Raw genomic sequence first — 25269 nt, forward strand, 5'->3', positions numbered from 1 at the left:
AATCTGAAAATCTTTTTTATCTGTAAAGACATTAAAGAAGCATTTAACAGCAAATGTTTAATATTTTTGTTTGAAATAACTGACTAATCATTGCAGCTCTATGATCCATGATGAATAATCACTTATGTTGGAGCTATTGCAATAGTTTGTTTATCATCAATTGTTTTTTGTATTTATTTGTTTTTTTTTTGTTATAGTCACAAGGGGCACCAAACACCACATCAGGTAGGAACATTTAAGTGGGTCAGTGTGAGATCATGCACCACGAAAGAATATGGTTTTTTGTTTTTTTTTGTTTTGGGTTTTTTTTTGTTAGTTTTTGACTTGGAAATAAATGACCTTAAATGCAGATCTTACCTGGAAATGAGACCTCTGTATTGCCTGAGTACAACAGCACAGCATCAGTGGCCTTTTGTTACAAGTTTTTGAATTTTTTCTAAGTGACTCTTTTTCGTCAAATAGCCACTACAGCGTATATGTTGAGCCCACTGAATAGTGACCAGTTGTGGTTTGAAATGGAGGAAGGAGCCTGTCTTCAATGTCCACTTTTAGAGTACATGTATTTCACTTGAGTATTTACCTTTTCTCATATGTTATACTTCTATTCCACTATATGTCAGAGGGAAAATTTGTTTGTTTTACTCTTATTATTGTTAGCTTCACCTACATCAGCTACAAAATTAAAATAGGCTATTGCCTACACAGTAATACATCTGTAATAGTACAATAATATAATAATCTGCCACCTAATTGGAACTTTTACTTAGGGTTGTAATTCACAGTTACTTTCATTATCGTTTAGTCCGATGATTTTGTTCTCAACTATTCAATTAATAGTTTCTTTCTAAGCTGCAAATTCTCACATTTAAAAGGGTGGAACTAAGAAGTTTGGCATTTTAGCTTGAAAAGTGACTGAAAAATTTAATTGGCTATGATTTTTTTCTTGTCTGTTGATTAACTATGTTAATTCTTTTAAGCTCTATTTTACATACATTTTGTGACAAAGAGTTGTACAGCTACACTCAAGTTAAAACATGAATGCACTTGTATATTATATTGCACTTGGCCATATTACAGTTTCAAGAATATTTCCATTAGTTGTGCAGCCCAATCTTTCTGTGTTTGAAGATTATTCAAACATACCATACTTATGTGCTAAATTATTCTCTCTGATAGGCCATAACTTTTACTTGCAGTGAAGCATTGAGGTATTTAGGTATATTATGTGAGAAACCCTATTGATTGTTAGTAAAGAAAGATTTAGCACGTAAACGTGGTATGTCTGAATAATATTCCAACATATATAGGTTACAGTAAAAACTAACTTTGAACAAAGACACATTAGGATAAAAAGGGGCGTGTCCGCTGGCGGTTTGCAGGCGCATTCATGGTCTGGTCGGCTGGCGGAGAGTGGGAGAGAGTGCTGCGCTGCGGAGGGAGGGAGGGAGAGAGGAGGAGGAACTACTGGAGGAAAAAAAGTTAAAGTAAAAATGGCTTCCTTGTCTTTGGAGTCCACAGAACAATCCGAGAACAGCCCAGAGGAGCCAACTGCAGCGGAGTGCAAAGAAGAGAAGGATCCGGTCCAAGTTTCGGAACAATTACTCCAAAGTTTCCAAAAGTCGGCTCTGAGTTTTTCCACTGACCAAGTATCATGTCTGTGCGAGGCCCTCCTGCAGGCGGGCAATGTGGATCGCCTGTGGAGATTTCTCTCCACCATACCTCCTTCGTCCGAGCTGCTACGTGGCAACGAGACCCTTCTCAAGGCCCAGGCATTGGTGGCTTTCCACCGGGAGGAATTCAAGGAGCTGTACGCCATCCTGGAGAGCTACGTCTTCCACCCGTCTAACCATGGGTTCCTGCAGGACCTCTACCTGAAAGCCCGCTACAAGGAGGCGGAGAGGTCCCGGGGCCGCAGCCTGGGCGCAGTGGACAAGTACCGGCTCAGGAAGAAGTTCCCCCTGCCCAAGACTATCTGGGACGGAGAGGAGACCGTGTACTGCTTCAAAGAGAAGTCGAGAAATGCCCTGAAGGAGTGCTACAAGAGCAACAGGTACCCCACTCCGGACGAGAAGAAGAACCTGGCCAAAGTCACTGGACTGTCCCTCACACAGGTCAGCAACTGGTTCAAGAACCGACGGCAGAGAGACAGGACCCCGTCCGGGACTCACAGCAAAAGGCAAGACCACCAACACCACTGCAAACACATGCACTGCATTTGTCTGGTCTCTATGGGTTGGGCTTGGTGAAATTCAGAAGTCATTATCTGTGCAACAGCTGTCCTGAACTTTCTTTTGTTTATCTGAGAGCTGCTGGTTATCTAAATGTAGTGATTTATGACTTAAAGGATCACTCAGAAACTACCAGATCAAACCACAATGGTAAACAAAGACCTACAGGCCTATACAAGAGAGCATACAAAGAGTATGTACACGTTAAACTTAAAGTAACCAAACTAACAATAAAAAAAAAACATGACATCAAGTCAAATGATGTACAGAGGAGCTGACATTTGACAGCAGTAAAGCCACACAGGTCTGAGAGCATGTTGCTTTGTTATGAAATGTGAGATCCAGGCGCTCAACATGGCTCAAGTTTCCTGAAACCCTGCACTGCTGCCTAGGGCCTGCAGGGTGACCGAGGTTACAGGAAAAGCTTAAACTAGTAGGGGAGGTGGGGGTGGTAAACAGAAAGGGGGGGAAAAAACCCTCTTATGTTGCTTTCACAGTCTGAAATCTCAGAGTTTTACAGCCACTATTTTACCAAGCAGCAGGAGGAAGGAGATAAGAGAGAATACAGCAGTTATCTTATCAGAATTGAGGGTTTGTGGCAGTCTGGGAGACGGTCAATCTGAATTGGTAGACCTGGCTGTACACATTAACCAAGTATAGGCCCCGAAAAAACAGTTTCTGATAACAAGGTTACCTGATCCAGCTGCCCACGGAGAGTTTTACACTGATCCACTGCAGAATATGGCCTGTTTTGTAGATAGGACGGTAAAATGTCCAGAAAACAAAAATTTCCCAGATGTGGGACTAATAAAGAAATATCTTATCTTAAAAGAGGGAGAAGGATTAATAATAATACTGAATGACTGGTATCTTTGCCAGCATATCACAAGTAAACCACTGAAAAATCTATTCAACACACAGGGTGGGCAAACTACAAGAAAACTGTTAGTGTTAATTCAAATGTAAATATGCAAATATTTAGTGTATTTTTTCCAGATGTTGCGTTTGAAAAACATTTCACAAGTTTATCTGTAAATCAACCGCTGACTCTAACAATAGATAATATCATGAAAATGTTACTGCTGTAAGTCTTATCACACAAATTACTTGTGTCATAATCGTCAAACAGTCTCATAAAATGTACTTGTTTATTGATTTAATAACTGCAGAGCGTATTTGTGGACAGTAGGGGTGCACAATAATATTGGGAGAGAAACATTCACCAGTGAACAAAAACTGTCAGCAGTAGTTTTCTTCTTTTGCTCGGTGAATGTGTACGCATTGAAAAGTAATATATTGATATTGGCATTAGCAATCAGCCAAAATGAGCTGGAACAATATCAGCATATGTGCAGAGATCCAGTATTGTAAGATTCGGAACCTATAAAACTTTTGACAGGTAACACAACATCATACTAAAGTAGTATTAAAATAATATGTATAAAGTTGTCATTTAAACATTGAAGGGTTGAAATTTTGTACTTGTCACATAGTAAAATCAGCCAGAGCACAGTCACTGAAGGACCACCTTTAGTATTAATACAGGGACACTGTCTTGATCTTGAAGCTGGGTGTGGTGTTGAGAAAAGATATCATGTTTACTTTTTCATAAAAATGTCTGTTTAACAGCTGCTTTTGAGCATAATGTCAGTTCTACAAGACATAACATACCAAAAATAACATATTCACAACTAAATACATGTTATAAACTTGTCTCAATTTTGTTAAACACATTTCACACATAATGCATTCCTCTGAACGGGTAAAAATCACAGTCACTGCAAAACTAAATGCAAATTTTAGAGCTTTCTAATGAAGTCAAAATTGGTGCCAAACAACCATCATGCAAGATGAAGGCTGATGAAGATATTTCATGGTTGATATGGGGCCTTTCAGTCTAATGGAGTTTCAGAGCTATAATCCAGTGCAGATGCAAAATTTATCTGACTTCTAATTAGTTGGTTAATTACATAGTTTTAGAAAAAATCAAACCTATCTAATAATGCATAATCCATTAAGACCTGTCAGTTAAATTAACAGGAATCAGAGGAATGATGAGATACATCAACATGAGTCTTAGTTTATTTGTGCAAGGTTGACCCAAATCATATGCACCATAGAGCTATGCAAAACACTGAGCAACAATAAAATTGCTCCACAACCACGTCATAAGATCAAAGCATTTAAAGGAAAAAGCGGGAATCACAAGGTTGTGTTTGTAAGTGTTCAAGTTGTGCACTGATACAAAGCCCAGTGCCCAACCCTGTAAAACCACGTACATTTCCCTTTTATTTGACTAATTTGTTTCTCATCTGTTTCAGTGAATCTGATGGGAACCACAGCACTGAGGACGAGGCGAGCCCCATGGACGACACCCCTGACAAACCAGAAGAGGCTGTTGGCTCCACATCGTCCATCATCTCTCTTTCTGCTTTTAACACAGGAGGCCAGCTCATCCTCAATGGGTCCGGTGGCTTCCTCTCAACTTCCCTTTATTACATCTTAATGATAACTCCATAGATCATGGAAATTTACCAAACTCTCAAAGGAGCAATATGTATGAATTGTGATTTAAAACATTCACAAAATTCATAAAAATATCATCAGAATGCACAGAAGTAACACTGAGATGTCAGTACATTGTGTTCTAGAAATATCTGCTGACGTTAGCATGCTAACCAGCTAGCCTTGGCCCGTCCTGTCTCATAATAGCACTTTGTATCTCAATAAGCGTTAGTGAGTCACTCTAGCATTTAGTCTGCCCTCAGTCTAACAACACTGAGGTGGTTTACCTCCTGGCACACTGTGACTGACCCTGCTTTAACCCCGGCTCAGACCTCCAAAGGTGCATGCTGACTAATTCCCTCCCCCCGTCATCTAGAGATTCTCCCTCTCGCCTATTTTCTCTGATGTTTACGGTTGTCAACAGAAATTACAACGAAAATGATCTGGTGTTAGTCATATCAACATAAGCAACAAGACACCTTTCTCTACAGTTTCAATATCTACATCTGTGTAATGTGTCACAGATATGAAAAAAAAAAAAAACGGGTAAATGGCAGTATTTCTCTCTCTTGCTGGATTATATTAATGCCAAATCGACTGTTGACAAATGACACCTTTTAATCTTGCATGTGTAGGGTATCTCATATTTCTTAAAGGTAGTTTGGGTTAATATTTTCCCTGGAGAGTGCTGGGAGCTTTAGTTCAATTTAAACAGCAAATACTCTGTGTATATTTTTTAACCTTTTGTCACCACTACAGAATCATGTATGTGTTTATACAGATTACTGACTGTGGCTGATCAGGCTAATTATCAGCTAATTGTAATAATACTGTTTTGTCTTTATGCAATGTAATTATCACTTATTGTCACTGCACCTTTGGTTTTGGCCACGTTACACTATATTTTGGACGCAATGCACCAATAAATTTGTATTTATCGAAGGCCAGAGTAGCCTTGCTCTAAATATTACTTAATTCCAGGCCTGGAGTCCTGATGAGAGCTGCTGTAAATCACCTTGCTGTTCTTCAGACTGGCCCCTTTTTAGTCTCTTTTCCGTGTGGGCTGTGTTCAATTCCGGTCCGGCTGTGTTCACTGGGAGGCTGCTGAGCCCAGATCCGTTGCCCACACGTCCGGTTCTGGTGCCCATTTCAGTGCCTTTCCCTGCCAGCATTCCCAACTCGCAGCTAACTGAACTAACAAGCTTACAGTACCTACAGTTAGGTGCCCCCAGTTTGTTTGGAGAATTTGGCAGGCGGCTCATTCTTACATATTGCACCTTTAAAGACAAACAGTTTTTTTTTCAATATAACAATATAATATAACTATATAACAATGCATAATCCATAAAGACTTCTGCATAAAATGTAGTACCTAAACCGAAATCAACAACAGGCCACACATTTTCCTTTTATCTGACCCCCTTTCTCCTCTGTTTTAGTGAGTCTGATGGGAACCACAACACTGAGGACGATGTGAGCTCCATGAACAACAACCCTGACAAACCAAAGGAGGCTGCTGGCTCCACAGCATCCATCATTTCTCTCTCTGCTTATAGCACAGGAGGCCAGCTCATCCTCAACGGATCTGGCGGCTTCCTAACAGCTTCTCAGCCATTACTTCTTAATGGAAATTCCCTGATCTCCAGCAATGGTGCTGGTGTAATAATTAACGGGCTAAGCTTGGGCGATTGCCAGACAGTCACACTGAGTCCTGTTGCAACCAACTCTCCTTTGATACTGAATGGGGCTCAGGTCATAACCAAACCTAGCATCAGTGTGCAGCCTCAGCAGGCAGTTTCTTTGGCTGAGCGGGATGTTTCAGCCATGGAGGCCAAGCCGAACAGTCTTCCAGCGGTCGTTCTTAGCACTAACACTACACCAGCCTCAAACCCTCCATCCATCATCTCCCTTCCTCTACAAACCAAAACAGACAGCCACAATGCAATGGATTTCATCAGTGTCCCTGATTCAGAGGGCAGCAGCCAGACAGTATCGTCATCTTCTTCATCTTTATCACCCTCCTCACCAACTCTATCCTCCCCAGCCAGTCTCCCTTCACTAGTCCTAACACAAAACACTCAACACCAGGAATCCCTTACCCTCCCGGCCCCCATGTCGTCTTCAGGCATGGTCATCTCCAGTCCCGCTGTGTCTCTCTCCAGCCAACAAGGGGAATATGTTGTCCTTACCTCTGGTGCCTCCCGGTTAAACCCTTGTAGCTCGGTGGTTTCCTCCAGCAACTCTACTCCTCAGGTCTTCTCCCTGCCCCAGGTTGTGCCTTCCATCCAGGGTAAACCAGTATCCCAGCTGGTCCAGCACTCTTCAGGAGCGCAGGGATCCCAGTGCCCTCAGTTGGTCCCAGTATCGCCCCTCACTTCACCAGCTCCTCAGTTCCAAAGCCAGACATTGAACACAGGCAACAGACTGGTGCAACAGCAACAGGATGCTTCCACAAGTTTGCCTGAAGGTGCCACCACCATAGTCTCCATCTCACAGCTCAACAACAGCCAGCTTCCACAGCGAACCACACACCAACTGGGAGACCAAACCACAAACTCCACACCCAGCAAAATGCACGTCCCACAGGTTATTTCTATCTCTTCCCCGACACAAGTGGTCCCTGTCCCCCAAGCCAAAGGCACCACACCGACACAGATAGTCCCCCTCTCCATGCCTCAGCTGGTCCCAGTGTCCCCCATCCAAACTTCATCCACCATCTCTTTCCCCCAAGTGGTACCTGCCAGTCCTTCTCTCTCCATCCCCTCTTCTGGAGTGCCTTTGCAGTTCCTGACTTCAGCTCCTGCAGCTACAGGGGTCACACAGGGTCCTCTCAGGATAAACCAGCTGAGGCCCATTCAGGGTGTGAGTACACCCACCAGCGTGGCTCCTGGAGTGCAGCTCCTCAACTCTGGGATCATTCAGCTTCCCTCTGCTCCTCCAGGTACACTAAATTTATTAGATATTTCCAAATGTAGCAAGCAGCAAGGGAGCTGTTTAGATAATTAAGCATTTTAATAATTTTGGGCATTAAAATGGGCATTTTTCACTATTCTCTGACATTATATAGATTTTATTTGGAAAAGAGCAAGATTTTCACTCTATATGGAAACTGATGTTTTATATTATAAAACTGTAATGTTTTTAGAGCTGCAAGGATTAACAGATTAGATGTCAACTACTACATTAATCTGCAGCTATTTTGATAATTGATTTATCAATTTGAGTTAATTCTTATGAGGAAAACGTCAAAATGATCTGATTTCAGCTTCTTAAAAAAGACAGTGATCAACATTTTTCACCTTTGTTTTTTCAAATTTGATAAACCAAACAACTAAATGATTAATTGTTAAAATAACCAACAGTTAAATCAAGAATAGATATAATTGCTAGTTGCAGTCCTAAATGTTTTAAACTTTTTTTTTTTTTTCAGAAACAGTCTAAGTATTTAATTACATGGCTCACCTGATGCAGAGTCACTTAATCCAAGTAATTGTTGAATTGTCAGTAGTTATAGAAATATTACACAATGAGAATGAACATTTTAGGACTGGAACTAGATTACTATAGCCCAAGGTCATGTTTCTTGTTTTGTCTAACCATAAGATATAAAATATATAGCCAGATATTCAGTTTATTTTCACATAAGAAAAAGAAAAGCGTACCACCCTCACAATTGATGGCCTGAAACTACAGAGTATTTGGCATTTTGTTTAGAAAATAAATTATCAAAATTAATATGGATACAGTAGGTTATTTATCTGTGATGTTGTAATATAACACATCTGAGAAAAAAAATGCCTAAAACATTTGTTGTGATTTTCTGATTTTGGAGACCATTTGTGGTAGTTTTTCCACCAGAATAACTACAAAATATAATGTCAAAAAATAAAATGATCTAAATGAAAATCTCCTGCTTCTTTCGAACTGGCTAACATACTAATCACTGTAACTTTGCCCAGTAAAATGTAAACACGGGCTTTAAAGGAGAATCTTACCCTGTGGCAAGCATTAAGAATGGCTACTTAGACACAGCCAATGTTCGTGCGGATGGTCTCATTTACTTATGTGGGTCATATTGAGGCATCAGTAACAAATTGACTTTTGTTTCATTTCATAACCAGCTTAAAACTCTGTAATTGGGCGCTGTGGTAGCTGATTTGGTAGAGCATGCACGCCATGTGCTGAGGCTGTGAGTCCTCTGCAGCAGCCATGGGTTTGATTCCAGCCTGTGTCCCTAAGCTGCGCATCATCCCCCAACCTTCTTTCCCTCTTTCATGTCGTAACTTCAGCTGTCTTATCCAAATAAAGTCATAACAAGACCAAAGAAAAAAAACTCTTTGTAGTACCCATGAAGCTACTACAATAAACTTTCATATTTTGTTGATTTTGGAGGCTCCTGTGAACAAAAGCAGTAGTGTTTCCATGGCCACTAAATATAATGTCAAAAATAATCCTCTTACCTATTTTAACAGGCTAACATACAACTCACTGTAACTTTGCCTGGTAAAATTTAAACATAGGCTCATTTCATCTGATTTCATCTGATTTTGACCCAGTGACAGGCATTAAGAACAACTATATAGAAATAGGCAATCTTCTCACGGACGATTAAGTTTGCTTATGCAGGTCATAAAGAGGCATCAGTAATAAATTGAGATTGTTCCATAGCCAGTTTAAAAACTCCTGTTTTAACTGTATAAAGTTATGGAAAATAGCTGATTGTAATACAGCATTCCTTTTTTTAAAATGTCCTTACAACAAATGTTATGTAAAACACATATCACTGTAAGTGTTGGTCTGAAAATGAATTTCCTGCCTCCATGTATAAGTAGTAAAGAGTTGGATTGGTGCTGCTAATGATGCTACATCTCATACAGGTGCACTGCTTGTTTGATTGCTGTCAGTGTATTATTTATCACCACTGCAGGTAACCTTCTCCTCGGTGGAAGCCCTTACTTGAGTGTCCAGCAAGGCAAGCTGATCCTGACCATCCCGGCAGGCATTCAGCTCACCAGTGTGCCCCTGAAACCAGTCTCCGAGGCGTCACCCGTCTCTGCTAATGGAGTGAGCCCTGTTCTCACCCCCTCCACCCCTCCTTTAGCCTCCCAGCCTTCAACCACCTCAGGCCCAACCCCTACTGGCCTCACATCGTCTCCCCTAAACTTCATCAACTCATCCCCACTGTACTGTGCTCCAGAGACTGGGACACCCGCTGCCCCCTCTCCTCACACGCTGGAACATTCGGTCACTCCCGCTACGGCGAACACTCTTACGCCAGAAAGTATGCTTACCCTCAGCCCCATGTACAGCGGGGTGACACCCAACACCCAGTTGTCCCAACCGGCCTGGAGCCCCGTGCCCCTCTCCACCTCATCTAGTCTAACTATGTTTGATGTTCGTGGCAAGTCAGACCTACCTGTAGACCCAGCTTTGTTGGGGCTACCTGGAGGGGAGTCGTTGCTTCTTGGAAGCCCCTCACCGGAGCAGGATGTGGAAGCCAATTCAGCACTGGGGAATCCAGAGGAGATGGACGGGGACTCCAAGATCCTTACTCAGCTCCAGTCCGTCCCTGTAGATGATGATCTGGGCTTGTAGTCTGTTTACATTGGTGGTTAGCAACCCCGTGTCTCTAAAAACAAAAAACGATGAAACATACAGTAGGTTACAAGCACTGCTGTTTGTTTTTTATTCAACATTTTCAATCATCTAAGACCCACAAGTCTTTTATGTACAATAGTTATGCTCTCTCATTAGAGCCCGATAACATCCTGACATCATTAGCTTGGCAGGATAATGTTCACCGGCCGATTCAACATCACAGTATTCTTGTGGGTTTTGCATCTGAGAGTTTTTTTTTTTACTACAGTCCATATGTGCCTTTTCTGATTTATCAGATCCAGACAGAAGAACTAACCCAGATTAGTCTGCTTGGCCCAATTACAGATCCTTTTTTTTAAAGACTATATTATGCAAGGCATTGTGGCTTTGCCTTCTCCCTCAGCTCTTCGTTGCAGTTTTGTGGACTGCAGATCAACTTAAGCTGTACTTGGAAAAGATGTTTTGGGTTTTTGCTGGCAGTAGAAGTAGTAACTATCCACCGGACTCTCTGGCAAGGCATAAATCTGAAAATAAGCGTATTGCCTGAATTTCCGGGCTTCTTTTTCTTCTCCACAGTCTGAATATATTATTCTGCCAACACTCCAGGAATATAGTGAAGATTATGTTCTTCACAAACAGAACTGAGTTGAGTTGGTTCAGTTTTATGTGAAACCTCTGGAATGGGTTTTCTTCAACCATCATTACATCATAGTTCCAAGGGCTATAAAACAGTGTTTTATTACAAGTTACTGAAGTCTCAGCTGAAACATGCAGTTGATTTGTGTTTTATCAGTAAACTGTTTTACTTTCTGCGGTTTTCAGATGAGAATGCTGCCATCTATTAGTACAAATATTACACAGGAAATAAAAGGGTCTATACTCTATGCAATGCATGTTTAGTTCGTTATAGGACATTATGTGGCACAATGGCTGAGTTGAAAAGCCAGTACACTTGGGAGATGAGAAAAAGCTTTTTAATAAAGCATGATAGTACATTACACTAAAATGGTTGCTGTGATCCCACATAGTGATATTTGTTGTCAAATGCATCCAAAATTGTTGTTTGTTGACATAAGTGCCTTATTTTAAAGCTTACAGATTTGTTGTTTTTGAGAAAAATGTTTTGACTTTCTCCACAGTTTTATAATAGCTATATACCTGACCAAATTTTGGGATTCACTCTATGAACTGTTTTTGAATACCCACTTTTCTGTGTCTTGTTTGGTCTCCATCGAAACACCATGTGGCCATTTTGGTCACAAAGTCACAGCTCTCTCTCTTCTATTTGTATATTTTGCACCTTTCATACACACAATGTTTACGCTGCGCTGCCATGTTGTTATGACAGTGGTTGGACTGAATTTCCTTCTTTCTTAAAGGTGACAGTTCACCCCAAAATCAAAAACACGTTTTTCCTCTTACCTGCAGTGCTATTTATCAATGTAGATGCTGTGAGTTGCTGAGTTTTAGAGATGTCAGCTGTAGAGATGTTCATCTTCTCTCAGTTATAATGGAACTAGATGACACTCAGCTTGTAGTGCTCAAAAGCACAAAAAATTCACTTGACAAAGTAAGGAGCAATGTCTCTCCAGAAATCATGTCTTGGTTTCTCAAGATAATTCACAGACCTTATTGTGAGAAGTTTAATATAGGAACTATTTTTTCTTATAACAAACTACATCCACTAACAATATCACTGTGCAGATGGAAGCATGCATCTACTCAAGGACCATGCTATGTATTTTCGATTTTGGGGTGAATTGTCCCTTTAATTGGACATTAATAATTCCCACATGACAGAATAGCTAAAGAGGCAAATCAGAAAATGGGAAACTGATTTCTTGATGAAATCTGTTGTACACTGATAGAACATCTTCTTCAAATTTGGCCAAAAAATGCCCATCATCGCATGAGCTTTCCACTGTCACGACACGGGTGGCGGTCAAACCTTTGGCCAATTATGGTACACAAAAATACACTTCAGTGTCACATCTAGTTACAATAATGGCCTTTGTGTTTTTATTATTAGTATGTTTGTTGTTTGTCTTTTTTTGTACATTTAATCTATTTAAAGCATGTATCAATCGGTCTCTAGTTTTAACTGAAAAACAAATGAGTCTTTGTTGAAAAATACAGGTAGGAAATGATATTCATTTTCACTCAGAAGGTCACATCGTTATTCAAGCTGATGTTTCACAATCATAGACTATAGGTGTTAAATCACTTTCGGTGGCAGGTAGGTCATTTTAAAATAAAGTAGGTCACTCCCTGTTAATAAATTGTAAGGTCATTTGTTCCCAGTGGCCTTTGGGTAGATAATTAAATGGCTTGGACAAATCAATTTTACTTCCAATTTTACTGAACTTTGAAATTAGTTAGGTGTAAAGGGAAATGTGTCCTGTATGTAAAATATGGTAGCCTGTGTTTGTTTATATGAGCCATTTCTTACCAAAGTACGTAGACATTAAAGCCTCTGTGGGCTTGTGCACATTTGTAGCCCTGTTTGTTTGTAGGCTGGGATGTTTTTTATGGAAGCCCATTTCCACCAATATGATGGAAAAAAATCTTGTAAGTGATTTTAATGAGAAACCTTTCTGAAATAATTACTTAGTATCTCAAAATAATAACTTTCTCATTATTGTTGAGATAGGCTACTAAGTTATGAAATTGAAATAAGTTGTTATTTTGAGAAAGTTTTTAAGACACTTTGGGTTATTTTGAGAAGACCTCTCATTATTTTGAGATGGTCATTATTTTGATATAAGACATTTTGAGACAGATTCTCATTATAATCACACACAGGATCTTTTTTCCCTCAACACTGGTGGAAATTGGCTTCCAATTTTTACTCTCCTACCTGACACACATAATGTATATGCCTGCAGATTTAACCAAAGATAATGTATTTTGATCAACATTTTGATAGTTTTGAAAGGGATCATTTGTGTCTGTCATTCAAGGTTCTTGTTTTCTCATTTTTGTATTCAAATGCATTCTATTTTTTATATTACATAATGTTGTAATAAACTACATTTACAAAATGGTTTGGCTTTTATTATGAGTGTTCACATGCATGATGAAATATTGTTGGCACATATACTATTTGTTAAAGGAGTTTGGTCCTCATTTGACAAGAAAATTTTATTCAAATGTATTTTCTCTCTACACAGCAACAACAGCACGCTTGCTCTCTGGGGGCAAATGCCGATACAGTGGCAAAGGTCCAAAATGTGTGTGAGGGTGTGCATGTATTGCATGTGTTTGCACAAGAGGAGGAGGGATGTATTGCGTGTTGTTATAACCCTGATGGGTCAGGTTACCTGTGATTTGATTCTGCTAGCCCTGAGGCATGATGAGTCATGATAAACACATGCATGTTCATCTACAGACACGCCACAATGCTCCACAGAGGCTTCAGCTCACTCCAGTACAAACTTAAGAGCGGTTGTTAGAAGATATCTTCACCCACACTTAGATCTCAGGACTTTTTGGGTCACCATCTTGTTTCCAAAGCAATGATCTTCACGGGCGAGCAGGTGGCTTGTGTGTGCGAGGTTCTTCTGCAGAGTGGTCGCATGAATCGTCTTGCTGGCTTCCTCCGCACTCTTCCTCCTCCTTCCCTCTCCTCCTCCTCCCTTTGCCCTGGGGAGGTGGAGAGTGTGCTGAAGGCTAAAGCTGCAGTGGCCTTTCACCAGGGCCGCTTCATAGACCTCTACACCCTGCTGGAGGGCTTCCCCTTCTCCCCGCGCAGCCAACCGCTCCTGCAGCAGCTGTGGCTCCAAGCCCACTACATAGAGGCCGAGAGGCAGAGGGGCCGACCCCTGGGAGCTGTGGGGAAGTATCGCGTAAGGAGAAAGTTTCCTCTACCACACACCATCTGGGATGGAGAGGAAACCAGCTACTGTTTCAAGGTAGGCAAAATCTTATGTTATCTATCTCCTAAACATGCTCCCCAACTGTCATTTAGCTGGCACATGCCACTTTGTAAGAATTTGTCTCTGGGGAGTTCACCCACAGTTTTGGAGATATCGGCCACAGAGATATCTACCTTCTCTCACACATAATGGAACTAGATGGTACTTGACTTGTGGTGCTCACAATGCCAAAAGTACATTTGAAAAACAGTCAGTGCCCCTTCCAGAAATCATGACCTGAAGATAATCTACAGCTCTTGTTGAGAAATGTATTTCAGCTTTGACTACCACAAGCCGAGGGTCATCTCTACGGCCAATATCTCCAGAACTCACCAAAACAAACCAGAAAGATACACAGCTCTGGAAGCCAGAAGAAAAATATGATTTTTTTTTTTTTTTAAATCTGGGGTAAAGTGTCTCTTCAAGTGTCTCCAGTACTTAAGAATTTTGATTAGCTATCAGTGGCCTGGATAAAAAAATAACTACTGTACTCAAGTACTGTGTTTACTGTAAGAATGCATACAGTTATATGACACTTGTACTCATGTATGATAATCTATACTTATATCACATTTCAACAGGGAAATTTTCTACTTTTTACTCCACTGTATTTATCTGACGTCTACAATTAGACTTCATGCAGTTCAGACTTTACACTTACTTTAAGATATTTGATCCTCCTCTAAAATCTGATTTTTATAGACATTACATAAAGCAGGCGTGCATAAAGTCGTTAAACTTTATACACTTTAAACTTTTGTCAGCATCAACCAACTCCAGCTGTAAAAGTAGTGTATCAATAATAATTATTAAATTCTAAAATTATTTCAAAAGCAGAAATTTTTACTTTCATTTTACTTAAAGTCCATCTCAAGCCATGTTTTAAAAAAAAAAAAAAAAGTTCAAATACCTTGTTAAAATGGCTTACATATATATGAATATACAAATTGTTCAGCCATCATTTAAGTAAAAAATCATCATGAACAAATGTTGAACTAATTAATGCCAATAATATAAATAAACACTATTAGGCTATTTTAGTCTTTTAGTGATAGCATTAATATCTTTCATCATCACATAAGCTAATGTTCGGCCTATAGCAGGTTCTGATAGAGCTTTTATAATTCTTTTAACAGGAAAAATCACGGAGTATTCTCCGGGACTGGTACCACCATAAACCTTATCCCTCCACCCGAGAGAAGCGGGAGCTCGCAGCGGCCACCGGCCTGACAACCACACAGGTCAGCAACTGGTTCAAGAACCGCAGGCAGAGGGACCGAACCACGGACACTACCGGGTCAGTGACGACGCACCGCGTCTCCATGTGGTGAACTGTCTAATTTCAATAATTTAAAGTTCTCCTGCGCATCAACAGCCAGTTATTTTTACAAGAATAACGAGATAACATGAGTTTTCAAGAGGTAAAAGTAATTTACAAACAAGTGAAAATGTACTCACTTCAAGTTCACGACCACAGAAGGCGGATGGATACACGCTCACCACAATAACCGTTGGCGTTCAGTCTCGCGCCATAAACAAAATGCATTTTAGTTAATTATAATATATGTATTAACTCACCAGACATTTTATTTAATCTCAGTTAAAAGTGTAATGACTTTTCATTCAACGTATGCCGTTTTACACGCATTTTACACTGATCGTTTTTTTCTGAAAGGCACCGGGTGTCTTTGTCGAGTCTAGATGGTGACCCCAGATCCACGAAAGACCTCGCGAGAGTGATTGTTTTAACCTAAATTATAATCTTTCCCAACCCTCACCAACTGATTTTTATCCCTTAACATGCACAGGTCTTCAGATCAGACCACAGCATTGTCATATTACAAAACATAAGTAGTTTGTACAAAGCGCACAATGAATACTTTACAAATCTCGCGAGAGTTCCTCAAAATCTAGGGTTCCCATCTAGCTACCTGTTGAATGAATCAGACCTGATTATGAGACGTTGCAGTCACGGGCCGTTGTTTTCTCTAGTTTTCTCTTGAACAATCTAAGGTTATTATTAAATTATATTATTATAATAATTAATTATAACATTTTCAACCACAAAAATTTAGTGGTTGATTGATTTCTGACCATTGTTCTGTTAAGGAAAATAATGATTTGTGAGTTCAATTTTTGTCTGTCTTAATAATTATAATAATAATTTGTCCGATTTTATTCCTTTTACATAGAACAACAGCACCATCTTGTGGTTAAATCAAGACATGATATTAGATTTTACAGTGTGAAGTTGCACATGATCAGATACTGTGCATTTGTCTGATGTTCCTAATCTCTCCATTCAGTTTCCAAACATCTTGCTGTGGAGGAACCTCAGGAGAAGTCTTCCCTTTATCTGACGACTGTTCACCTCCAAGCAGCCCACATTCCCAATACTACTGCCATCCACCTCCTCCTCCACTAAGGCACATCATTTGAGTAGTCCGTCTTTCTCATGTTTAATATCTGACGTCCATTACTTGGTTGTGTCTTTTAAATTAGTATGTTTTTTCTCCTTCTTGAATGTAAACTCTATGTCCTGGTTTAAGTATAACACTTTGCCAAACATGATATTGTGCTGTGATTTTAACATGTTCAGAACACCACACAAGCATCACAAGGCTAGATTAAATTCAAAATACAACAGTTCACAGTTGTGCTGTAAATCCCTGGGGTGATATCCACTCATTCTTGAGCACAATATTCCCACATGGTGTCAAAACATAACAACCAGGTTCTTGAAGTTGTTGAAGCGAAGGGAAGATACTAGGAAAATGTTCCCAACCGTGTACTGTATCTAGTTTTACTGTATCTGCATTTTCTTTAGTATTTTTGACACCCAAAATTACATCAAATTCCAAGAGAAACAGAATGAAACCATTTTAACTTTATTGCAGATGTTTTCCTACACCTTTTACATGGTGTAAATTAGACATGTTTAGAGTTTCATTCTAACGTCATTGCACTGACACAAAATGTGCAGTATAACCATGTAACATAGGCAGCAAATAATAACAGCACTTTATAAGGCCAAGAGGATTCTCACTCACTCAAGTGAAGGTTGAAGGTCAATAAGATTATTCACAGATACGACCTGGCTGTCGTTCACCACTGTCACTGTATGAACCATGTTCACAGAAGCTCAGAGAGCTGGTTATAAAGTTTGTCTTCCAGAAGACATTAGTGCAGCTCAAACATATTAAAGGGGTAGTTTAGATTTTTTCATGTGGAGTCATATGAGGAACCTGTCTGTGGTCAGTGTATTACCTACTAGTGCTGTAGACAGGGTCAGCAATGAAATGTATTTTAGATATTTCAAAAAGGCCAACCTATCGATATCAATTTCAGTGTACACGATATTGAGAATATTATTGCCACATTATCTAGCTGTCGGATGGCCTTTCCCAATGGGAAACCCTGCTGTTTCTTCAAACTGGGGGTGTGCTGACTGCCATCTACTGTAGATAATATACTGACTAAAGTGCCTCGTACAGCCCCGCTTCAAAAAACTCCAACTATCCATTTAAACGGTGTAAATAAATGCTACGGCTATGATTTTGTTTCACAGGAATGAAGTAAAAGAAAGAAGTCACAAACTTTCCTAACTTTTCCTCCAGTATCATGATCACAGAAATATTACTACTTCAATTAAGACACTTTCTGTCCATATCACCTTCCCAGACATTCAGGCAGGCATGTCTAACTCATTCTTCACATGAAACCAAGGAGACTGGTCAGTCCATCGGGGCCAAGTCTTTGGTAGAGTTCTAGCTGGTGGCATCCTCACACACTGAGAACAGTTTAGTTCATTTCACCAGGTTCTTCTTTTGTGCATTTTGGTGATATTCATGCTGGTCATTTAAGCATTTTTTTTTTTTTGTCATCGGTGTGACAAACGTACTCCAGCACAGAGCAGATAGTGAGACTTCAAGTGATAGTAGCTGCACAGACCTTCACCACAAGCATTTGTCAGTGTTTGGTGTTCAGAAGCCCAGATATTCTGCCAAAAACACAGCCATGATCTTGGTCAGGTTCACCACAGTGGGACGGTGCATGTTTTCCTCTGTATCGTCCAGTGTGTGCCAGAACTGTGGGAAAGGAGTGGCGATGACGTGAAGCACAGGGACTCCTGCATGTGTGTGAAGGGGGAGGGAGACGGAAGAGGAAGATAGTGAAGATGACTGACAGCGTGTGTTATATACATATGCAGGATGCAATTTATGAAATAAATACACCACAGAGGGCCTATACAGTTCATGAAGCCTGTTATGATATTTCCTGCAGGTGTTTAAGTGACATTTCTAGAATAATTATTACCTTTAAATGAGAAATCTATATTACATTTACTGTAATAAATCAAAAAATGACAACGTGTCATCAGAGAACAAGGAAACAAGTTGACCAGAATTACATTAATCAGTAAGTCATTTACGAGTCATAAGAAATCTACGACCTACGAAGCTCCTGCAGCCTGCCTGTCTCTACCAGTACCTATGACACATACATCCTAACACAAACTCTGAGGGGCAGTTTGTAGTCCTCTGGGAAAAAAGTTCACCCACCTTTGTGAAGGAAGGGGATGTGGTCATCCTGCACAGGTCCAAGGTACACATCCTTCCTAAAATACGTCTGCTCTGAGGGGTGAGACGTCAGCAGACCCTGTCTGTGGAGTCTCTTCTCTGAAGGAGTGAGGGGTGAAGGGTTAGGCCATACAACAGGAAACGACTTTAAATATTCATGAAAAGTCCCACCCAGTGCTGACCTGCAGCGATCAGACGGTCGAACCAGCGCGCCGTGTTGTCAAAGTGATTTGCAATCAGTGGATCAGGACCACCGAGCAGATCCAGCAGCACAAAGAGGTCCTAGACAGAAAGTTAGAAGAGAGAGAAATGGCTAACAAATATTAAGTTTCTTTTGGATCATACTGCACATATCAAAACAGGAGGATTACAGGGTAACTTTGGTATTTTTCAGCCTAGATCACATTTTCCTGTATTTTTGTGTCCAAGTAATTAATGGTGACAAACATTTTGAAAGGGCTGACAGAAGCAAAACTACGCTGAAATGTAACACGTGTGGCCAGTGGCGGACTGTTAAAGCCCATCCTCACGCTTGTTTTTTTTTTTTCCACAGACAGGCTCAAATTGTTATTTTAAGTATCTGCAAACATTATGGAAAGCATCCCAACAGAGATAGAATTTATTGCTCTCAACCAAAGATACCAGGCTCCATTTACAGAAACAGTAATTTTATCATTGTAAAACTTCATCCAAACTTTTACAGAAACAAAATGAAACTCGCCATCTCGGTTCTTGGTGTTTTCACTGTTCCAACAATTACCAGCTTTGGTTTGGTCGAAATAAACCCTTCATTCACCGTGTTGTGTAAATATTTTGGCCCTACGCGGCGTTTCTCTCCACTGCTTCTCTGATGTCCGACTTCCATCTCGCTCTTGTCGATATTTTCACATCTAGGCCAGTGAATTAAAGGTTTGTCTTGATCACACCAGAGTTGGTGAACGTTGTAGCAGTGGAAAGAAGAACCAAGACGGTTTTAGTGAGTTTTATTTTGTTTCTGTCCTGTTTGAATGAAGTGTGTTTTTCTGTAAATGGAGTTTGGTGGCTTTGGCAGCTGTTTCTGATTTAACAAAATGTTTCCTAATATTTTTTTCAAAAAGGTCTCTCTCTGAAGTAATCCTTTCCATAATGTTGTTAGACACTAAGTAACAATCGGAGCCTGTCAGTGGCTTAAAAAGGCGCTTTCAGTGGACATACGTTGATGGTGCAGTTGCTCAGAGCATTGCAGCCCATTTTGCAGCTGATGGCTGCAGTGGTCTCACACAATACTGGAATAAATTCAAAAAATTGTTGTCCCCATTAGTCACTAACACACAAAAACATGGGAAAATGGGGTAGTTTGAAAAATGCAGAAGTTACCCTTCGAGTTGCACGACAACAGCAGGGACAAAGCAGCAGGGATGATGTCGGAGATTGTAACTAGATTTGGGCTGATAAATTTAGACACGCCAGACCAGCTGCTATTGTTGAGATTAAAAAAAGAAATGTGTTTAGGTAGTCTGCTAAATTCAGCCTGGTCATACATAATTTACAGTGCGTGTCTGGATCACCATATGAGGGTGACCATGAAAGCTGTTTATTTCTGGAGTTTTCTCACCACAGCCTGAAGCATGGTGGCGTGCACAGAGCCTGTGGGATGAGGCGTGTTAGCCATTCGCTCAGCCAGGTGACGGGAGCCGTACAGCGAGTCTGTGGCGGTCCACTCTTCGAATGACTCCTCTCCATCGAAAAACACCAGCTGAAGAGTCACTGGAAGTTTCTGAGAGGAAATCAAATTAAGAAAAAAACAGATTTCTCTTTCTGCGGTGATGCTGCAGTGTATGTTCCTACAGTAACAACATAAATCACAGCCCCTGGAGAAATGCCGCTATATACAGATGACTACTGCAAGGAAAGTAAGGGGCTGGAGTCAGCGTTTTTATCCTATACTGCAGGCACAGAGACAAGGAGGGAAACCAGAGTGTAAGAAAAAAAAAAGAAGAGGAAAAAGTACTCTTGTCAGCATCTCAGACCTTTTCTCTTTATCACAGAAAGGAACACAGGAAAGTATCAAACAAATAGGAAAGTAATCTATCAGCAGCTGCTCCAGTTGCTCTCTGTGTCTTAAAGGGATGTAATGCTGTGGACAAGGCCAGCAACAAAATGTATTTTAGTCAGTTAAACAGACAGTTTACCTCCAAAATAAGGTTATATATTATTCCCCTGGCCTGTAGTACTGTTTATCCATCAAGATGTTTTTGGGTTGAGTTGCAGTTTTGGAGATATCGATTGTAGAGATGTCTGGCCTCTCTCCAATATGATGGGACTAATTGGCACTCGGCTTGTGTTGCTCAAAGCACCAAAAAAATACATTTGAAAATTTCAGAACCAATGTCCAAAAATTATGACCCGGTTACACAAGATGATTCACAGCCCTTGTTGTGAGCAGTTTCGTCTAAGAACTATTTTCTTTCTAGTAGAAAAGAAGTAGTTCTGGCAGATTCTGCTGCAAAAAGAAAGTAGCACTACAGGCCAGCGGAAAAAATATGTCATTTTGATTTTGGTGTTAACTGTCCCTTTAAAGCTATCAATATCAGTTCAAGTTTGTGCTATATTTAGAGTATTTTAACCTCTAAACTTTGCCATCGGACAGAATTTTCTAACAGGAAACCGCCATTACATGAGCCAAATGTCTCTCTCTTGAAATCAACCAGACTCCACTGGCAAAAACGGTAATTTTACCTCACAGAACACAGGAGCTGCTGGTCTACAGCTGCTTCAATCAGTTAGTTTGTTTGAGTTGTTATGCTACTTTGGTGATTTAAAAGTTAGCTCAGATTCAATGAAGCCACACAATAACGCAAACTAACTAACAGATGGAGACAGTGGCAGACTAGCAGCTCCTGTTTTCTGCAAGGTAAAATGACTGATTTTGTCAAAAGAGTCTGGTTGAGAGAGAGAGTAAGCGATATTTGACTTAATAAAACATAAAATGACAGTTTCCTGTTCTAAAAGGTTGTCTGACAGCAAGGTAAAGCGGTAAAAATACACTTTAAAAAATCCAAACTATCCCTTTGATTGTAACCAGTAAATCAGGACATTAATGTAAGAAAACACTGATCACATACTTGTTGTTTGAACGATCTAAGCTGGGCATCAAGGGAGGTGGCGAGCTCCAGGATCATAGCACAGGGTACTGCAGAGTCACTGGCGCCCAGAAACACCCTCTCTGGTGCCCGAGGGTCCGGAGGGAGAGCCTTAGAGTCATAGTGGCAGGCCAGTAGCAGCCTGCGAGGGGCCGATGGGTCCAGAGTGGCAACGATATTAGTGAATGTGACCTGACCACGAGGCGTTGAAGACTGGAAAGAGTCCAGGTCAATGGCCCAGCCAGCAGACAGCGAGGACAGAGTGGAGGTGATGTGCTGAAGCAGAGCAGAGAGGAGGGGGGGGGGGGGGGGGGGTTAAAGATTAAATTTAAAGAGAGAATGTGTTCAGAGGAGTAAACTATAAATATTTACACACCTGCTGGACAGCCAGGTTGCCTGGTGTCCCTGGGAGTCTCTCGATTAGGATGGGCCTGAGGTGAGTCTCCCACAGGCGAGTACCGTCTACCTGAGAGGCCAGGCGGCGGATTTGAGCGGGAGAGCACTTACTAGGTTTGTGGGACAACTGGATGGACAGAAGATAAGATTAATGTTTAAAAAGAAAATGTGGAAAGAAGAAGAGAAAGAAAAACAATATATTCTGTGGTTAAAAAGTTAGGCAGTGAAGTGTTAGGAACACCAACGTCACCACGTCTTTTCCCCGTCCTTCATTTCCAGACACATTCCACTGATAATTTCTCACACTGATTGTCATTTAAGTTTATACTATTCTGTGTATACAGTATCTCTTGCATGTAGGAGGAGGGATCACTCTTCTGTTGCTCCTCCTGAAGTTTCTCCCTATTATTTACCTGGTAAAGTGTATTTTTTGTGTTTTCCTTATCTGAAAGAAGGATATAAAATTAGATTGTGCCATATATTGTACAAATTGTAAAGTGTTTTACATCAAACAGGAAAGATGACCAACGTTTAGCGTCAATTTATCGAATGATTATTATTGTTTGATCCACAAATTTAAAATAAAAATGTACATTACAATTTCCCAACCTCAAAAATGATGGTACCAAATGAAACACTTCCCTCTGCAGTCAGAAATATATTTTGCTTATTGTTCCTTCACTTGGATGTTTGAGCTTCACTGTGCAGCGCGTTTGACCAGAGTTTGACTCCAGAAGACTGTTTTCATATTCAGCTGCTGAAAGGAGAAAGTTTCTGTGTGACACACAGTAAATATAACTTCAATAAGTGTGTGTAAATTGGAAGTCAGTGGTAGTTCAGGATGTGGTTTACAAAAGAGTGATGTGGAAATTTTAATCCTCCAGTGCAATAAACACACTGAGTGAACTTTTCGGTGATGTAGGAGACATCTTGTGTCCATCACTTATACTTTTGAAATTAAAAATACTTGCATCTTCATTCATTTTGCAATGAGTACAAAGGTCATTTTAACTATTTTAATGGAGGAAATCGTACTTCTTGCGGAAAAACATCAGACACAAATGAATATTCAAAATGCAGACATCTTATAAATGTGTGGGGAGGACATTTAAATACATTAAGTTTATTATCACATAAGATAACAAACGGCAACAAAGAAACTCAGCTGGAACCACAGCGTATTTGGCATTTTTGCTTGAAAATTGACCCAGAGGATTAATATCTTGGTTTCAGCACTACACATGTGATCAGCATGTGACTCTGAGGTTCAAGTTACTGAATGAACATGTCAATGATAGACTCTGTCCCAGAATTATTATACATTCCATTGTTTCAGTTTAATTGTGATTGTTTAGTTTATGTATGTATATATATTTTTTGAATGATAAATGGGTGTGTGTGTGTCAGGGTCAAGATTTAAGTTTAAATCTTGAGATGTAATAGGTACTGCAATATAAGCATAACACTTTGCAAAGGCAGAACATAGTTATATATATATATATAACTGTTATATATGTGTTTGTGTTTGTGTGTGTGTGTGTGCGTGTGTGTATAGAGAGAGAGAGAGAGAGAGTTTTAAAGTATATAGTATATTTCTCACCAAGTACTCACCAATATTTTTTTACATCTAGTTTTAGCATAACAACTTGCTCTGTCCCTTTAATGTATCCAACATAAGGTAAATAAACAGTACTGCCTGATCTGTTGAGTGCAAAACTCACCAATGACACATCTTATATCCGGTTACTATGTTATTGCAACACAGAAGTCCAGACAATGCAGCACCATCTGGTTGTGGATATTATATTTCAGTGACAATTAACACTTTGAGGCCCAAACGTCTCACCTACACAAAGGACAAGTTTGTGTTTATTTCTCCTCTCCTGTCTCTGTGTGCATTTATCTGTCATTATTACTCTTACCCTGTCTCTGGCCAGGTCTGCGGCTGGCATGCGGTTCACATGTCCAGTGGTGGTGTCGTTAGACAGGTAGACTCCCAGCACCACCGCCAGCACCAGAACACCGAGCAGACACAGCAGCAGCACCCGGGCCCGGGGCATCCGCACCCGATCACAGCCGGGGAACGACCCGCTGCTGCCATTGCTCTGCTGCAGAGGCTTGTACCTCCGACTGGACCTGGACATGACTGGAGATACAGTGTCTCTGCGTAATCTCGATCAGGCTGTCCTAATAGCTACGTGTCCAAACTGGCTGGTGAAGCATGTAGGAGGGAAATCCACCCAGGAAGTCAGTGAGGAGGGAGGCTGCTACTGCTGCCGCTGCCGCCGCTGGCTCTGCACTGAAGCAGTCCTGTTTCAACATAATGAGCCATCCTTCACATCCGATAGCCTGTCTTCTGTGGTGTCGATCCTCCATACAACTCCAGCAGGACAGTTCTTTAAAGATATGGTGGACTTTGTGGCTGCATTTATCAAATAAATCCAGTGTAGACTGTAATTTAGCTACACATAAACACAGTCATTCAGTCTACCTACAGCTTCTACTCGTTAGCGAGCATCAACTCTTTACCGCTGTTAAAGTCATTTCCATCCACTTACAGCAACTAATAAGAAAAACCGCGACAAAGTGCACACGAAGTAAACTTGTTCTAACTCTTTTGCAGCCCATATAGAAATGTACACATTTTACGCCGCTTTTACGCAACATAGCCGTGGTCTCTGGTTAAATGGCGCAACTTCTTTTAGGTTTCTATGCTGGTTGGCCAGCAGCGTTGTGATGCGCTGCTTCCGCCTACTGGACAGATGTAGGAACTACAACACTCAGATTTATTTTTTTCCCCTCCCAATTTTTTAATTTCTTTAACAACATAATGACACGAAACAGAGTTATACATGAGATACTGTGCAAAAAGAACAGACATAACAGATGTGCCAAGGGCACATTACATAAAATTATTACATAATAT

At 40.5% G+C, this 25269-nt stretch overlaps 3 protein-coding genes across 3 annotated transcripts; 2 read left to right on the top strand and 1 right to left on the bottom strand.

Annotated features, from left to right (window-relative positions):
* Window positions 1-1163: 1163 nt before the first annotated feature.
* On the top strand, window positions 1164-11600 carry six5 (SIX homeobox 5). The gene is made up of 4 exons (XM_084717738.1): window positions 1164-2176; window positions 4550-4693; window positions 6173-7674; window positions 9661-11600. The coding sequence occupies exons 1-4, from the start codon at window positions 1491-1493 to the stop codon at window positions 10326-10328; spliced, it is 3000 nt and encodes a 999-aa protein (XP_084573864.1). The 5' UTR covers window positions 1164-1490; the 3' UTR covers window positions 10329-11600.
* A 2057-nt stretch (window positions 11601-13657) lies between these two features.
* six9 (SIX homeobox 9) lies at window positions 13658-16798 on the top strand. The gene is made up of 3 exons (XM_084716489.1): window positions 13658-14242; window positions 15382-15542; window positions 16552-16798. The coding sequence occupies exons 1-3, from the start codon at window positions 13847-13849 to the stop codon at window positions 16682-16684; spliced, it is 690 nt and encodes a 229-aa protein (XP_084572615.1). The 5' UTR covers window positions 13658-13846; the 3' UTR covers window positions 16685-16798.
* Window positions 16799-17117: 319 nt separating this feature from the next.
* qpctla (glutaminyl-peptide cyclotransferase-like a) lies at window positions 17118-25052 on the bottom strand. Its single transcript, XM_084717740.1, has 7 exons — window positions 24266-25052; window positions 22324-22470; window positions 21930-22223; window positions 20420-20581; window positions 19008-19107; window positions 18808-18924; window positions 17118-18374 (listed from the first exon to the last, which is right to left on the bottom strand). The coding sequence occupies exons 1-7, from the start codon at window positions 24485-24487 to the stop codon at window positions 18229-18231; spliced, it is 1188 nt and encodes a 395-aa protein (XP_084573866.1). The 5' UTR covers window positions 24488-25052; the 3' UTR covers window positions 17118-18228.
* Window positions 25053-25269: the final 217 nt, after the last annotated feature.

The sequence above is a fragment of the Lutjanus erythropterus genome, chromosome 4 (genome assembly GCF_056507025.1).
Source record: "Lutjanus erythropterus isolate fLutEry1 chromosome 4, fLutEry1.hap2, whole genome shotgun sequence".
Lineage (NCBI taxonomy): Eukaryota > Metazoa > Chordata > Actinopteri > Lutjaniformes > Lutjanidae > Lutjanus > Lutjanus erythropterus.

Coding starts and splice junctions, on each gene's coding strand:
- six9 (XM_084716489.1), top strand. CDS start 13,847: ATGATCTTCACGGGCGAGCAGGTGGCTTGTGTGTGCGAGGTTCTTCTG. Junction 14,243..15,381: donor AAACCAGCTACTGTTTCAAG/GTAGGCAAAATC, acceptor TTCTTTTAACAG/GAAAAATCACGGAGTATTCT. Junction 15,543..16,551: donor CGAACCACGGACACTACCGG/GTCAGTGACGAC, acceptor CTCTCCATTCAG/TTTCCAAACATCTTGCTGTG.
- six5 (XM_084717738.1), top strand. CDS start 1,491: ATGGCTTCCTTGTCTTTGGAGTCCACAGAACAATCCGAGAACAGCCCA. Junction 4,694..6,172: donor GGCCAGCTCATCCTCAATGG/GTCCGGTGGCTT, acceptor CCTCTGTTTTAG/TGAGTCTGATGGGAACCACA. Junction 7,675..9,660: donor GCTTCCCTCTGCTCCTCCAG/GTACACTAAATT, acceptor TCACCACTGCAG/GTAACCTTCTCCTCGGTGGA.
- qpctla (XM_084717740.1), bottom strand. CDS start 24,487: ATGTCCAGGTCCAGTCGGAGGTACAAGCCTCTGCAGCAGAGCAATGGC. Junction 19,108..20,419: donor CCACCATGCTTCAGGCTGTG/GTGAGAAAACTC, acceptor CTTTCTGTCTAG/GACCTCTTTGTGCTGCTGGA. Junction 18,925..19,007: donor CGACCGTCTGATCGCTGCAG/GTCAGCACTGGG, acceptor TCACTCCTTCAG/AGAAGAGACTCCACAGACAG.